Consider the following 16,940-nt stretch of genomic DNA (forward strand, 5'->3'; position numbering starts at 1 on the left):
TTGGTAAACATGAGTAGTGGGTGCTGAGATAACAGAATTATGTTTACCTGATAAATTACTTTCTCCAACGGTGTGTCCCGGTCCCACGGCGTCATCCTTACTTGTGGGATATTCTCTTCCCCAACAGGAAATGGCAAAGAGCCCAGCAAAGCTGGTCACATGATCCCTCCTAGGCTCCGCCTACCCCAGTCATTCGACCGACGTAAAGGAGGAATATTTGCATAGGAGAAACCATATGATACCGTGGTGACTGTAGTTAAGGAAAATAAATTATCAGACCTGATTAAAAAACCAGGGCGGGCCGTGGACCGGACACACCGTTGGAGAAAGTAATTTATCAGGTAAACATAAATTCTGTTTTCTCCAACATAGGTGTGTCCGGTCCACGGCGTCATCCTTACTTGTGGAACCAATACCAAAGCTTTAGGACACGGATGAAGGGAGGGAGCAAATCAGGTCACCTAAATGGAAGGCACCACGGCTTGCAAAACCTTTCTCCCAAAAATAGCCTCAGAAGAAGCAAAAGTATCAAACTTGTAAAATTTGGTAAAAGTGTGCAGTGAAGACCAAGTCGCTGCCCGACATATCTGATCAACAGAAGCCTCGTTCTTGAAGGCCCATGTGGAAGCCACAGCCCTAGTGGAATGAGCTGTGATTCTTTCAGGAGGCTGCCGTCCGCAGTCTCATAAGCCAATCTGATGATGCTTTTAATCCAAAAAGAGAGAGAGGTAGAAGTTGCTTTTTGACCTCTCCTTTTACCAGAATAAACAACAAACAAGGAAGATGTTTGTCTAAAATCCTTTGTAGCATCTAAATAGAATTTTAGAGCGCGAACAACATCCAAATTGTGCAACAAACGTTCCTTCTTTGAAACTGGATTCGGACACAAAGAAGGCACGACTATCTCCTGGTTAATGTTTTTGTTAGAAACAACTTTCGGAAGAAAACCAGGTTTAGTACGTAAAACCACTTATCTGCATGGAACACCAGATAAGGAGTAGAACACTGCAGAGCAGATAATTCTGAAACTCTTCTAGCAGAAGAAATTGCAACCAAAACAAAACTTTCCAAGATAATAACTTAATATCAACGGAATGTAAGGGTTCAAACGGAACCCCCTGAAGAACTGAAAGAACTAAGTTGAGACTCCAAGGAGGAGTCAAAGGTTTGTAAACAGGCTTGATTCTAACCAGAGCCTGAACAAAGGCTTGAACATCTGGCACAGCTGCCAGCTTTTTGTGAAGTAACACAGACAAGGCAGAAATCTGTCCCTTCAAGGAACTTGCAGATAATCCTTTCTCCAATCCTTCTTGAAGAAAGGATAGAATCTTAGGAATTTTTACCTTGTCCCAAGGGAATCCTTTAGATTCACACCAACAGATATATTTTTTCCATATTTTGTGGTAAATTTTTCTAGTTACAGGCTTTCTGGCCTGAACAAGAGTATCAATAACAGAATCTGAGAACCCTCGTTTTGATAAGATCAAGCGTTCAATCTCCAAGCAGTCAGTTGGAGTGAGACCAGATTCGGATGTTCGAACGGACCTTGAACAAGAAGGTCTCGTCTCAAAGGTAGCTTCCATGGTGGAGCCTGATGACATATTCACCAGATCTGCATACCAAGTCCTGCGTGGCCACGCAGGAGCTATCAAGATCACCGATGCCCTCTCCTGATTGATCCTGGCTACCAGCCTGGGGATGAGAGGAAACGGCGGGAATACATAAGCTAGTTGAAGGTCCAAGGTGCTACTAGTGCATCTACTAGAGTCGCCTTGGGATCCCTGGATCTGGGACCCGTAGCAAGGAACCTTGAAGTTCTGACGAGAGCCATCAGATCCATGTCTGGAATGCCCCACAGTTGAGTAATTTGGGCAAAGATTTCCGGATGGAGTTCCACTCCACCGGATGTAATGGTCTGACGACTCAGAAAATCCGCTTCCCAATTTTCCACTCCTGGGATGTGGATTGCAGACAGGTGGCAGGAGTGAGTCTCCGCCCATTGAATGATTTTGGTCACTTCTTCCATCGCCAGGGAACTCCTTGTTCCCCCCTGATGGTTGATGTACGCAACAGTCGTCATGTTGTCTGATTGAAATCGTATGAACTTGGCCTTTGCTAGCTGAGGCCAAGCCTTGAGAGCATTGAGTATCGCTCTCAGTTCCAGAATATTTATCGGTAGAAGAGATTCTTCCCGAGACCAAAGACCCTGAGCTTTCAGGGGTCCCAGACCGCGCCCCAGCCCATCAGACTGGCGTCGGTCGTGACAATGACCCACTCTGGCCTGCGGAAGTTCATCCCTTGTGACAGGTTGTCCAGAGACAGCCACCAACGGAGTGAATCTCTGGTCCTCTGATTTACTTGTATCGTCGGAGACAAGTCTGTATAGTCCCCATTCCACTGACTGAGCATGCACAGTTGTAATGGTCTTAGATGAATGCGCGCAAAAGGAACTATGTCCATTGCCGCTACCATCAAACCTATTACTTCCATGCACTGCGCTATGGAAGGAAGAGGAACGGAATGAAGTGTTTGACAAGAGTTTAGAAGTTTTGTTTTTCTGGCCTCTGTCAGAAAAATCCTCATTTCTAAGGAGTCTATTATTGTTCCCAAGAAGGGAACCCTTGTCGACGGAGATAGAGAACTCTTTTCCACGTTCACTTTCCATCCGTGAGATCTGAGAAAGGCCAGGACTATGTCCGTGTGAGCCTTTGCTTGAGGAAGGGACGACGCTTGAATCAGAATGTCGTCCAAGTAAGGTACTACTGCAATGCCCCTTGGTCTTAGCCACCGCTAGAAGGGACCCTAGTACCTTTGTGAAAATCCTTGGAGCAGTGGCTAATCCGAAAGGAAGTGCCACGAACTGGTAATGCTTGTCCAGGAATGCGAACCTTAGGAACCGATGATGTTCCTTGTGGATAGGGAATATGTAGATACGCATCCTTTAAATCCACCGTGGTCATGAATTGACCTTCCTGGATGGAAGGAAGAATTGTTCGAATGGTTTCCATTTTGAACGATGGAACCTTGAGAAACTTGTTTAGGATCTTGAGATCTAAGATTGGTCTGAACGTTCCCTCTTTTTTGGGAACTACGAAACAGATTGGAGTAGAACCCCATCCCTTGTTCCCCTAATGGAACAGGATGAATTACTCCCATTTTTAAACAGGTCTTCCACACAATGTAAGAATGCCTGTTTTTTTATGTGGTCTGAAGACAATTGAGACCTGTGGAACCTCCCCCTTGGGGGAAGCCCCTTGAATTCCAGAAGATAACCTTGGGAGACTATTTCTAGTGCCCAAGGATCCAGAACATCTCTTGCCCAAGCCTGAGCGAAGAGAGAGAGTCTGCCCCCCACCAGATCCGGTCCCGGATCGGGGGCCAACATTTCATGCTGTCTTGGTAGCAGTGGCAGGTTTCTTGGCCTTCTTTCCCTTGTTCCAGCCTTGCATTGGTCTCCAGGCTGGCTTGGCTTGAGAAGTATTACCCTCTTGCTTAGAGGACGTAGCACTTGGGGCTGGTCCGTTTCTACGAAAGGGACGAAAATTAGGTTTATTTTTGGCCTTGAAAGACCTATCCTGAGGAAGGGCATGGCCCTTACCCCAGTGATATCAGAGATAATCTCTTTCAAGTCAGGGCCAAACAGCGTTTTCCCCTTGAAAGGAATGTTAAGCAATTTGTTCTTGGAAGACGCATCCGCTGACCAAGATTTCAACCAAAGCGCTCTGCGCGCCACAATAGCAAACCCAGAATTTTTCGCCGCTAACCTAGCCAATTGCAAAGTGGCGTCTAGGGTGAAAGAATTAGCCAATTTGAGAGCACGGATTCTGTCCATAATCTCCTCATAAGGAGGAGAATCACTAGTGATCGCCTTTTCTAGCTCATCGAACCAGAAACACGCGGCTGTAGTGACAGGGACAATGCATGAAATTGGTTGTAGAAGGTAACCTTGCTGAACAAACATCTTTTTAAGCAAACCTTCTAATTTTTTATCCATAGGATCTTTGAAAGCACAACTATCTTCTATGGGTATAGTGGTGCGTTTGTTTAAAGTAGAAACCGCCCCCTCGACCTTGGGGACTGTCTGCCATAAGTCCTTTCTGGGGTCGACCATAGGAAACAATTTTTTAAATATGGGGGGAGGGACGAAAGGTATACCGGGCCTTCCCATTCTTTATTTACAATGTCCGCCACCCGCTTGGGTATAGGAAAAGCTTCTGGGGGCCCCGGGACCTCCAGGAACTTGTCCATTTTACATAGTTTCTCTGGGATGATCAAATTCTCACAATCATCCAGAGTGGATAACACCTCCTTGAGCAGAGCGCGGAGATGTTCCAACTTAAATTTAAATGTAATCACATTCAGGTTCAGCTTGTTGAGAAATTTTCCCTGAATCTGAAATTTCTCCCTCAGACAAAACCTCCCTGGCCTCCTCAGACTGGTGTAGGGGCCCTTCAGAAACAATATCATCAGCGTCCTCATGCTCTTCAGTATTATCTAAAACAGAGCAGTCGCGCTTGCGCTGATAAGTGGGCATTTTGGCTAAAATGTTTTTGATAGAATTATCCATTACAGCCGTTAATTGTTGCATAGTAAGGAGTATTGGCGCGCTAGATGTACTAGGGGCCTCCTGAGTGGGCAAGACTGGTGTAGACGAAGGAGGGGATGATGCAGTACCATGCTTACACCCCTCACTTGAGGAATCATCTTGGGCATCATTTTCTCTAAATTTTGTGTCACATAAATCACATCTATTTAAATGAGAAGGAACCTTGGCTTCCCCACATTCAGAACACAGTCTATCTGGTAGTTCAGACATGTTAAACAGGCATAAACTTGATAACAAAGTACAAAAAACGTTTTAAAATAAAACCGTTACTGTCACTTTAAATTTTAAACTGAACACACTTTATTACTGCAATTGCGAAAAAATATGAAGGAATTGTTCAAAATTCACCAAAATTTCACCACAGTGTCTTAAAGCCTTAAAAGTATTGCACACCAAATTTGGAAGCTTTAACCCTTAAAATAACGGAACCGGAGCCGTTTTTATCTTTAAACCTTTTACAGTCCCTGGTATCTGCTTTGCTGAGACCCAACCAAGTCCAAAGGGGAATACGATACCAAATGACACCTTCAGAAAGTCTTTTCTATGTATCAGAGCTCCTCACACATGCGACTGCATGTCATGCTTCTCAAAAACAAGTGCGCAATACCGGCGCGAAAATGAGACTCTTCCTATGATTAGGAAAGCCCCTAGAGAATAAGGTGTCCAAAACAGTGCCTGCCGATATTATTTTACAAAATACCCAGATTAAAATGATTCCTCAAGGCTAAATATGTTTATATATGAATCGATTTAGCCCAGAAAATGTCTACAGTCTCCAAAAGCCCTTGTGAAGCCCTTATTTATTGTCTGTAATAAAAATGGCTTACCGGATCCCATAGGGAAAATGACAGCTTCCAGCATTACATCGTCTTGTTAGAATGTGTCATACCTCAAGCAGTAAGATTCTGCTCACTGTTCCCTCAACTGAAGTTAATTCCTCTCAACAGCCCTGTGTGGAACAGCCATCGATTTTAGTAACGGTTGCTAAAATCATTTTCCTCTTACAAACAGAAATCTTCATCTCTTTTCTGTTTCAGAGTAAATAGTACATACCAGCACTATTTCAAAATAACAAACTCTTGATTGAATAATAAAAACTACAGTTAAACACTAAAAAACTCTAAGCCATCTCCGTGGAGATGTTGCCTGTACAACGGCAAAGAGAATGACTGGGGTAGGCGGAGCCTAGGAGGGATCATGTGACCAGCTTTGCTGGGCTCTTTGCCATTTCCTGTTGGGGAAGAGAATATCCCACAAGTAAGGATGACGCCGTGGACCGGACACACCTATGTTGGAGAAATGAGGTTTATATGCCAACTTAGTTTGACTATCAAAACATGATTAGTAGCAGTTCTACAGCAGGGTTGTTGGGAAATTTAGTCACATATATTGGAGTTCAAAGTTTTGTGGCCTGGATTTAGTGCCTGCTTGCATGGCAATGTTTTTTTAATCTTCAGTAATTTTAGGAATTGCATTTTGAGTTTAATGTCCCTATGAACTTTAGCATTTATATTTTTGCTACTGAGAAAAACAAAAATTACACAGGCACAGGTTATTGGTAATTTCATATAGAATGCCTCAAGCTCATTTCTTTTTTAATTTAGTAAACAGGCTTACTTTGCTTGGAAGATTTGCACGCAATTGTATGTTCCTTTGTCTCCTTAATTTGAATTTTCTTGCCTTCGATTTCATCAAAGATGGATGACAAATATTCCTCTGGCAGATCTTTGCTGTCATTGATGCCTCGATTCATTTTAATATATTGCTCCTTGGTCATTTTATTCTTTACCTAATTATGAGTGCAAACATTATAAGAATACTTAAGTAACCCCAACATTTCTTTCATGATTAAGATAGAGAATACAATTTAAAAAAAACTTTCCAATTTACTTCTATTATTTAATTTGCTTCCTTCTCTTGTTATCATTTGCTGAAAGGTTTATCTAGGCAAGTTCTTGAGCAGCAGAGAAATTAGGTTCTAGCTGTTGATTGGTGGCTGCATATATATATCGAGTGTGATTGGCTCACCCATGTGTTCAGTTAGAAACTAGTAGTGCATTGCTGCTCCTTCAACAAATGATACCAAGAGAATGAAACAGATTAGATAATAGAAGTAAATTAGAAAGTTGTTTAAAATTGTATTCTCTATATGAATCATGACAGAATAATTTTTGGGTTTCATGTACCTTTAAGCAGAAAAATAAAATTATTAAAAAAAAATATGCAACATATACCTGAGGGCTGTGCAGGTCTGTCGTCAGCATTATGATGGAGTAAGCTAATACATAGGCAGTATCAGCACACGCAAACAAGGTTTGTCTATAAAACAAAAAGTACACGGTCACTTTAGAATCATAAATATCTATATTCAACCTACCAAATATCACACGTCCAGTTATTTCAAAGGGTTATTAAGCACTAAATAAATGCTTGACAGAAAGAAGAGATTAAATAAATTCATTATTTATTTTGGCCCCTTTTCAGGTAATTCAGCTATGAAAATCAAGCAGTTTCTAATTTTCAGACATAAACTGCACCCTGCTGACGTTCAAGGTTAATCCTGCTACATATCTATCCCTAATTGGTTTTATTAGATAATTGCAAAACAATATACTTTATACTAACTTTATGACTGTGATTAGCCTTGTTATTTGTGGACTAAAGCCCAGATTGGCTCCACCACATAAGGCAAAAAGTGGGTGGAGTTTGGCTATTGATCTAAAATTGCAGTAAAAAGGATATTAATTTGTTTAAACAAAATTAAGACTTGACTGATATGTAATTCTATAGAACTACAACAGAAATTTATAGTAATTACAAGATGTTTACGGTCCCTTTAAATTATAGGAAAAGGGGACAAAATAAATACTGAAAGTTTACTACACTCATAATTAACATTTTAAAAGTGCAATATTAAGGTGTTTAATGGCCATTTAAAGAAAGGCAGATTTTGTAAATTAAGCTTTGGGAAGTTCTGATTTAGGCAACATATGGCTAGTCCGAATTACAAATGGGGATTTTCACTCCATTATTTAGGGGACCATTATAGCTGAAAAAAATGACATGCTCTAATTTGTTAGAGCATGTATGTTTAAAACTAGAAACCCTGCATTGCTATTTATTTTACCCTTACAAAGGCGTTAAACACATAGTTATTGTCATTCTGGAGCTGCAACTGGGTTGTACAACAAACACTACTGACTGAGAAAGCTGCAGTTTTCTTTTGTGGTGTTAAACACATAGCAGTACAGGGAAAGAAATAAAGAAAGAAAGAAAGAAAGTGAAAGAAAGAAAGAAAGAAAGAAAGAGAAAGAAAGAAAAAAAAGAAAGAAAAAGAAAAAAGAAAGATCAAGAAAGAAAGAACAAGAAAGAAAAAAAAACATAAAATTATGCTTACAAGATAATTTCCTTTCCTTCTGCACAGGGAGAGTCCACAGCTGCATTCATTAATTGTGGGAAATACAGAACCTGGCCACCAGGAGGAGACAAAGACACCCCAGCGAAAGGCTTAAATACCTCCCACACGTCCCTTATCCCCCAGTCAATCTGCCGAGGGAACAAGGAACAATAGGAGAAATATCAGGGTGAAAAAGGTGCCAGAAGAAAATAAATTAAATTTAGGGCCGCTCATTGGAGAACATGGGCGGGAGCTGTAGACTCTCCCTGTACAGAAGGAAAATAAATTATTTGGTAAGCATAATTTATGTTTTCCTTCTTAATACAGGGAGAGTCCACAGCTGCATTCATTACGTGTGGGAAATACCCAAGCTACAGAGGACACTGAATGCTAACGGGAGGGAAAAAAGAGGCAGCCAAAATCTGAGGGCACCACAGCCTGCAACAAACCCATTCTCCCGAATGCTGCTTCAACAGAATCAAAAAGGAACAAGAATGTAAGGAGGACCAAGCAACCGCCCAACAATCAAAACCATAAAGATCCCATAGCAGAGACCCCAAAAGACGTCACTGCTCTCGAACTGAGCCATAAACCTCTGAGGAGGATAGTGACCCACTGTCTCCGAGGTCAAGCGAAGAACACTATTCCACTAACAATAAGGAAGTCAAGTCTCCCAAGACCTAGCACTTCCCAGATATGAATATACAACAGTATAATGTAGTTTGAAAAGACCATCAAGGCAAGATTCTCAGAAAAGGAAGAACCCTTTCCAGTATGACAATAAAAGTAACAACCTTAGAGAGAAGCACCTAACAAAACTCGAAAATAGCCTCCTTATAAGGGAAAACCCCAAAATGGAGTATGGAATGCAATAGCGACTATGGCACGTAGAGAATATTCTATAGACGGAATAGATAATTGAAGAGAAAATTCAAAGACCATCTCCTGTACAGGTACAAAAGGAACCCTATGCAACCCCCTAAAAACAAAATCTAGACTCCATGAAGGAGCAGTAGATATAACTCGTCTGCCTGACTGGTCAGTGCCCAAGCAAAAGTAACTGAACGCCTGAAGTTCAATGAACCTCTGTGACAGGAGACAGAGCATCTAAAATCTGGTTGCGAGCCCACATACCAGGAAAAGGAACTACATCTGATTTCAACCTGTAACCATCCGCTTATTAGGTAGCTAAGCTATCAGGCTATTACAGCTGGCAGCTCCATCAAACAAGAACTAGCTAGGAAGACCCTTCTCCAGGGCATCCTGGAGGAGAACAAAGAAGAACCCCTGGAAATCAAATAGACTCAGATGAATTAGCTTCTCCCGACAAAAACAGGGGGGTCCTCCACCCTAAGATAGATGACAAAGTACCAGCTCCGCACGGAAGGACTGAACCCTTCAGAAACACACCTTTTCAACGGCTAAGATCAAGTGACCTCTCGCAATCCGTCTCAGAAGACAAAAAACATAATTTATGTAAGAACTTACCTGATAAATTCATTTCTTTCATATTAGCAAGAGTCCATGAGCTAGTGACGTATGGGATATACATTCCTACCAGGAGGGGCAAAGTTTCCCAAACCTCAAAATGCCTATAAATACACCCCTCACCACACCCACAAATCAGTTTAACGCATAGCCAAGAAGTGGGGTGATAAGACAAAAGTGCGAAAGCATAAAAAATAAGGAATTGGAATAATTGTGCTTTATACAAAAAAATCATAACCACCACAAAAAAGGGTGGGCCTCATGGACTCTTGCTAATATGAAAGAAATGAATTTATCAGGTAAGTTCTTACATAAATTATGTTTTCTTTCATGTAATTAGCAAGAGTCCATGAGCTAGTGACGTATGGGATAATGACTACCCAAGATGTGGATCTTCCACGCAAGAGTCACTAGAGAGGGAGGGATAAAATAAAGACAGCCAATTCCGCTGAAAAATAATCCACACCCAAAAATAAAGTTTAAATCTTATAATGAAAAAAACTGAAATTATAAGCAGAAGAATCAAACTGAAACAGCTGCCTGAAGTACTTTTCTACCAAAAACAGCTTCAGAAGAAGAAAACACATCGAAATGGTAGAATTTAGTAAAAGTATGCAAAGAAGACCAAGTTGCTGCTTTGCAAATCTGATCAACCGAAGCTTCATTCCTAAACGCCCAGGAAGTAGAAACTGACCTAGTAGAATGAGCTGTAATCCTTTGAGGCGGAGTTTTACCCGACTCGACATAAGCATGATGAATTAAAGATTACAACCAAGATGCCAAAGAAATGGCAGAGGCCTTCTGACCTTTCCTAGAACCGGAAAAGATAACAAATAGACTAGAAGTCTTTCGGAAATTCTTAGTAGTTTCAACATAATATTTCAAAGCTCTAACTACATCCAAATAATGCAATGATCTCTCCTTAGAATTCTTAGGATTAGGACACAATGAAGGAACCACAATTTCTCTACTAATGTTGTTAGAATTCACAACCTTAGGTAAAAATTGAAAAGAAGTTCGCAACACCGCCTTATCCTGATGAAAAATCAGAAAAGGAGACTCACAAGAAAGAGCAGATAATTCAGAAACTCTTCTAGCAGAAGAGATGGCCAAAAGAAACAAAACTTTCCAAGAAAGTATTTTAATGTCCAATGAATGCATAGGTTCAAACGGAGGAGCTTGAAGAGCCCCCAGAACCAAATTCAAACTCCAAGGAGGAGAAATTGACTTAATGACAGGCTTTATACGAACCAAAGCTTGCACAAAACAATGAATATCAGGAAGATTAGCAATCTTTCTGTGAAAAGAACAGAAAGAGCAGAGATTTGTCCTTTCAAGGAACTTGCAGACAAACCTTTATCCAAACCATCCTGAAGAAACTGTAGAATTCTCGGAATTCTAAAAGAATGCCAGGAAAAATGATGAGAAAGACACCAAGAAATGTAAGTCTTCCAAACTCGATAATATATCTTTCTAGATACAGATTTACGAGCCTGTAACATAGTACTAATCACAGAGTCAGAGAAACCTCTTTGACTAAGAATCAAGCGCTCAATCTCCATACCTTTAAATTTAAGGATTTGAGATCCTGATGGAAAAAACATAATTTATGTAAGAACTTACCTGATAAATTAATTTCTTTCATATTAGCAAGAGTCCATGAGCTAGTGACGTATGGGATATACATTCCTACCAGGAGGGGCAAAGTTTCCCAAACCTCAAAATGCCTATAAATACACCCCTCACCACACCCACAATTCAGTTTAACGAATAGCCAAGAAGTGGGGTGATAAAAAAGTGCGAAAGCATATAAAATAAGGAATTGGAATAATTGTGCTTTATACAAAATCATAACCACCACAAAAAAAGGGCGGGCCTCATGGACTCTTGCTAATATGAAAGAAATGAATTTATCAGGTAAGTTCTTACATAAATTATGTTTTCTTTCATGTAATTAGCAAGAGTCCATGAGCTAGTGACGTATGGGATAATGACTACCCAAGATGTGGATCTTTCCACACAAGAGTCACTAGAGAGGGAGGGACAAAATAAAGACAGCCAATTCCTGCTGAAAATAATCCACACCCAAAATAAAGTTTAATGAAAAACATAAGCAGAAGATTCAAACTGAAACCGCTGCCTGAAGTACTTTTCTACCAAAAACTGCTTCAGAAGAAGAAAATACATCAAAATGGTAGAATTAGTAAAAGTATGCAAAGAGGACCAAGTTGCTGCTTTGCAAATCTGATCAACCGAAGCATCATTCCTAAACGCCCAGGAAGTAGAAACTGACCTAGTAGAATGAGCTGTAATCCTTTGAGGCGGAGTTTTACCCGACTCAACATAGGCAAGATGAATTAAAGATTTCAACCAAGATGCCAAAGAAATGGCAGAAGCTTTCTGGCCTTTTCTAGAACCGGAAAAGATAACAAATAGACTAGAAGTCTTTCGGAAAGATTTAGTAGCTTCAACATAATATTTCAAAGCTCTAACAACATCCAAAGATGCAACGATTTCTCCTTAGAATTCTTAGGATTAGGACATAATGAAGGAACCACAATTTCTCTACTAATGTTGTTGGAATTCACAACTTTAGGTAAAAATTCAAAAGAAGTTCGCAACACCGCCTTATCCTGATGAAAAATCAGAAAAGGAGACTCACAAGAAAGAGCAGATAATTCAGAAACTCTTCTGGCAGAAGAGATGGCCAAAAGGAACAAAACTTTCCAAGAAAGTAATTTAATGTCCAATGAATGCATAGGTTCAAATGGAGGAGCTTGAAGAGCCCCCAGAACCAAATTCAAACTCCAAGGAGGAGAAATTGACTTAATGACAGGCTTTATACAAACCAAAGCTTGTACAAAACAATGAATATCAGGAAGAATAGCAATCTTTCTGTGAAAAAGAACAGAAAGAGCAGAGATTTGTCCTTTCAAGGAACTTGCAGACAAACCCTTATCTAAACCATCCTGAAGAAACTGTAATACTCTCGGTATTCTAAAAGAATGCCAAGAAAAATGATGAGAAAGACACCAAGAAATATAAGTCTTCCAGACTCTATAATATATCTCTCTAGATACAGATTTACGAGCCTGTAACATAGTATTAATCACAGAGTCAGAGAAACCTCTGTGACCAAGAATCAAGCGTTCAATCTCCATACCTTTAAATTTAAGGATTTCAGATCCTGATGGAAAAAAGGACCTTGAGACAGAAGGTCTGGTCTTAACGGAAGAGTCCACGGTTGGCAAGAGGCCATCCGGACAAGATCCGCATACCAAAACCTGTGAGGCCATGCTGGAGCTACCAGCAGAACAAACGAGCATTCCTTCAGAATCTTGGAGATTACTCTTGGAAGAAGAACTAGAGGCGGAAAGATATAGGCAGGATGATACTTCCAAGGAAGTGATAATGCATCCACTGCCTCCGCCTGAGGATCCCGGGATCTGGACAGATACCTGGGAAGTTTCTTGTTTAGATGAGACGCCATCAGATCTATTTCTGGAAGTTCCCACATTTGAACAATCTGAAGAAATACCTCTGGGTGAAGAGACCATTCGCCCGGATGCAACGTTTGGCGACTGAGATAATCCGCTTCCCAATTGTCTATACCTGGGATATGAACCGCCGAGATTAGACAGGAGCTGGATTCCGCCCAAACCAAAATTCGAGATACTTCTTTCATAGCTAGAGGACTGTGAGTCCCTCCTTGATGATTAGGATCAGGCTTTTGTTCCTTATTGTGACGAAAGGAACGAAAACGATTATTAGACCTAAATTTACCTTTAGATTTTTTTATCCTGTGGTAAAAAAGTTCCTTTCCCTCCAGTAACAGTTGAGATAATAGAATCCAACTGAGAACCAAATAATTTATTACCCTGAAAAGAAAGGGAAAGCAAAGTTGACTTAGAAGACATATCAGCATTCCAAGTTTTAAGCCATAAAGATCTTCTAGCTAAAATAGCTAGAGACATATACCTGACATCAACTCTAATGATATCAAAGATGGCATCACAAATAAAGTTATTAGCATGTTGAAGAAGATTAATAATGCTATGAGAATTATGATCTGTTACTTGTTGCGCTAAAGCTTCTAACCAAAAAGTTGAAGCTGCAGCAACATCCGCTAAAGATATAGCAGGTCTAAGAAGATTACCTGAACACAAGTAAGCTTTTCTTAGAAAGGATTCAATTTTCCTATCTAAAGGATCCTTAAAGGAAGTACTATCTGCCGTAGGAATAGTAGTACGCTTAGCAAGAGTAGAGACAGCCCCATCAACCTTAGGGATCTTGTCCCAAAACTCTAATCTGTCAGATGGCACAGGATATAATTGCTTAAAACGTTTAGAAGGAGTAAATTAATTACCCAAATTATTCCATTCCCTGGAAATTACTTCAGAAATAGCATCAGGGACAGGAAAAACTTCTGGAATAACTACAGGAGATTTAAAAACCTTATTTAAATGTTTAGATTTAGTATCAAGAGGACCAGAATCCTCTATTTCTAATGCAATTAAGACTTCTTTAAGTAAAGAACGAATAAATTCCATTTTAAATAAATATGAAGATTTATCAGCATCAACCTCTGAAACAGAATCCTCTGAACCAGAAGAACCATTATCAGAATCAGAATGATGATGTTCATTTAAAAATTCATCTGAAAAATTAGAAGTTTTAAAAGACTTTTTACGTTTACTAGAAGGAGGAATAACAGACATAGCCTTCTTAATGGATTTAGAAACAAAATCTCTTATGTTATCAGGAACACTCTGAGTATTAGATGTTGACGGAACAGCAACAGGTAATGTAACATTACTAAAGGAAATATTATCTGCATTAACAAGTTTGTCAGTACAAACAACAGCTGCAGGAACAGATACCACAAGTTTACAGCAGATACACTTAACTTTGGTAGATCCAGCACCAGGCAGCGATTTTCTAGAAGTATCTTCTGACTCAGTGTCAACGTGGGACATCTTGCAATATGTAATAGAAAAAACAACATATAAAGCAAAATTGATCAAATTCCTTAAATGACAGTTTCAGGAATGGGACAAAATGCCAGTGAACAAGCTTCTAGCAACCAGAAGCAATAAATAATGAGACTTAAATAATGTGGAGACAATAGTGACGCCCATATTTTTTAGCGCCAAAAAAGACGCCCACATTATTTGGCGCCTAAAATGACGCCACATCCGGAACGCCGACACTTTTGGCGCAAAAAAACGTCAAAAATGACGCAACTTCCAGCGACACGTATGACGCCGGAAATAGAAAAAAAAATTTGCGCCAAAAAAGTCAGCGCCAAGAATGACGCAATAAAATGAAGCATTTTCAGCCCCCGCGAGCCTAACAGCCCACAGGGAAAAAGTCAAATTTTAAGGTAAGAAAAATTGATTTATTCATATGCATTATCCCAAATATGAAACTGACTGTCTGAAATAAGGAACGTTGAACATCCTGAGTCAAGGCAAATAAATGTTTGAATACATATATTTAGAACTTTATAAAAAAGTGCCCAACCATAGCTTAGAGTGTCACAGAAAATAAGACTTACTTACCCCAGGACACTCATCTACATGTAGTAGAAAGCAAAACCAGTACTGAAACGAAAATCAGTAGAGGTAATGGTATATATAAGAGTATTGCGTCGATCTGAAAAGGGAGGTAAGAGATGAATCTCTACGACCGATAACAGAGAACCTATGAAATATACCCCGTAGAAGGAGATCATTGAATTCAAATAGGCAATACTCTCCTCACATCCCTCTGACATTCACTGCACGCTGAGAGGAAAACCGGGCTCCAACCTGCTGCGGAGCGCATATCAACGTAGAATCTAGCACAAACTTACTTCACCACCTCCATAGGAGGCAAAGTTTGTAAAACTGATTTGTGGGTGTGGTGAGGGGTGTATTTATAGGCATTTTGAGGTTTGGGAAACTTTGCCCCTCCTGGTAGGAATGTATATCCCATACGTCACTAGCTCATGGACTCTTGCTAATTACATGAAAGAAAAACTCCTTCTCCTGTGTAGAAGGAAAGAACAGACTTAACTAGTACCCAACAAGTCCTGCATGTTATCTAGGATACGACATACCTGTCACAAAACTCATGGGAAAAGTCTTAAGTTACAGCAGCGCTAGGAAAACTGAGAATAAACAAAATAAATATAAGCTCCGTGGCTTAAATATTGTCTCGAAATTATCGAGGGAATCATCATCCCGAACAGAGACCTTCAAAAAGCGCTAGTACCAAAATCCCAGTGGCGAAACGTCTTCCAAAAAAGGAGTTTCTACAAACACCCAGAGCTCTAAAATAAAAAAAAATATCCTAAACGGAAAAGAAAATAGGCAAGAGCACAAAATCTATAGCCAAAGAAGAGTGTAAAACAAAAAACAAACAGGTCCAGCCTGTCATAAGACACAAACTCATAGGTTTTTGGATATAGTATCTATATTACTACTGAAATTGTTTTTTTGTATGGGTTGCACTTTAACTAATATATGGTATTGATTCATAGATGTATATATATATATATATATATATATATATATATAAATATAATACTTTGATGTGTAGATAAGTTTATTAAGATGTATAAATGTTTTGCTGGGTTTGTGAAATTCCAAGTCATATGTAATATTAACAATGACCTTTTATAACCACTAGATGGAGCTAAATACATTTTTATAATGAAATGTTTAAAATACACCTGAAAAGGTAAGAATCACCTCCCCCTAAGTGGCTGAAAGTTTTGATTTTATAACACATGATTAAGGTCTTTTGACCGAAACGTTGTGTTGCTGTGTTTTGGTTATGTCCCAATAAGAAGATTTTTACTATATTGATTGGATGGTGCTGTTCCTTTTGTGGATTTGATGTCTTTTTGAGGTCTATGGCAGGACCTTGGAACGTGCACCTCTACATAGACTGATGCTGTGTCCATTCTCTGCATACTTCATATATTGACTGCCTAGGATTACGTGCATCAGTTAATTGTTGTTTTCAAAAGAACTACAACAAAATGGAAACTAATGGTAAAACTTTTACTTATAGTGACTTGGAAGCTTCACGGATCATAACCCTGGTACGGGGCTCAAGAACTTTTTTACAAACCCCACCAATAGAAAATTCTTCAAGAGAATATGAGAAAATATCCAAAAAGAATTTAGCCTACGATTTACACGCCACTACCTTGGCAGAATATTATCGAGTCCGGCGTATCCCAAGAGGCCTGCACATGAATGTTAGACCTACTCTTATGCGTGAGAATAAAAAGTATTGCAAGAAATTTACCCATGTGCTTAATAAATGCTCCTTTGACTTACTGGTTCTGACAGTCTAGTATCTACAGCGGGAGCTTGACACACATAAGGAAGAACTGACACGATTGGAGTGCATGCTGAAAGCCTCATTGTCAACTGAGGATTTTGATAAACTTCTTTC

The 16,940-nt window shown here is 39.7% G+C and overlaps 1 protein-coding gene across 1 annotated transcript in view; it reads right to left on the minus strand.

Moving 5' to 3' along the window:
- Positions 1–16,940, minus strand: part of ARFGEF2 (ADP ribosylation factor guanine nucleotide exchange factor 2) — a 471,542-nt gene that overhangs the window by 168,719 nt on the left and 285,883 nt on the right. The window contains exons 16-17 of the mRNA XM_053716931.1: positions 6,841–6,925; positions 6,224–6,395 (exon numbers count right to left, since the gene is read on the minus strand). Of these exons, the coding sequence (XP_053572906.1) occupies positions 6,224–6,395; positions 6,841–6,925 (257 nt within the window). The remainder of the gene's footprint in view (positions 1–6,223; positions 6,396–6,840; positions 6,926–16,940) is intronic.

Source organism: Bombina bombina, chromosome 1, assembly GCF_027579735.1.
Source record: "Bombina bombina isolate aBomBom1 chromosome 1, aBomBom1.pri, whole genome shotgun sequence".
NCBI lineage: Eukaryota > Metazoa > Chordata > Amphibia > Anura > Bombinatoridae > Bombina > Bombina bombina.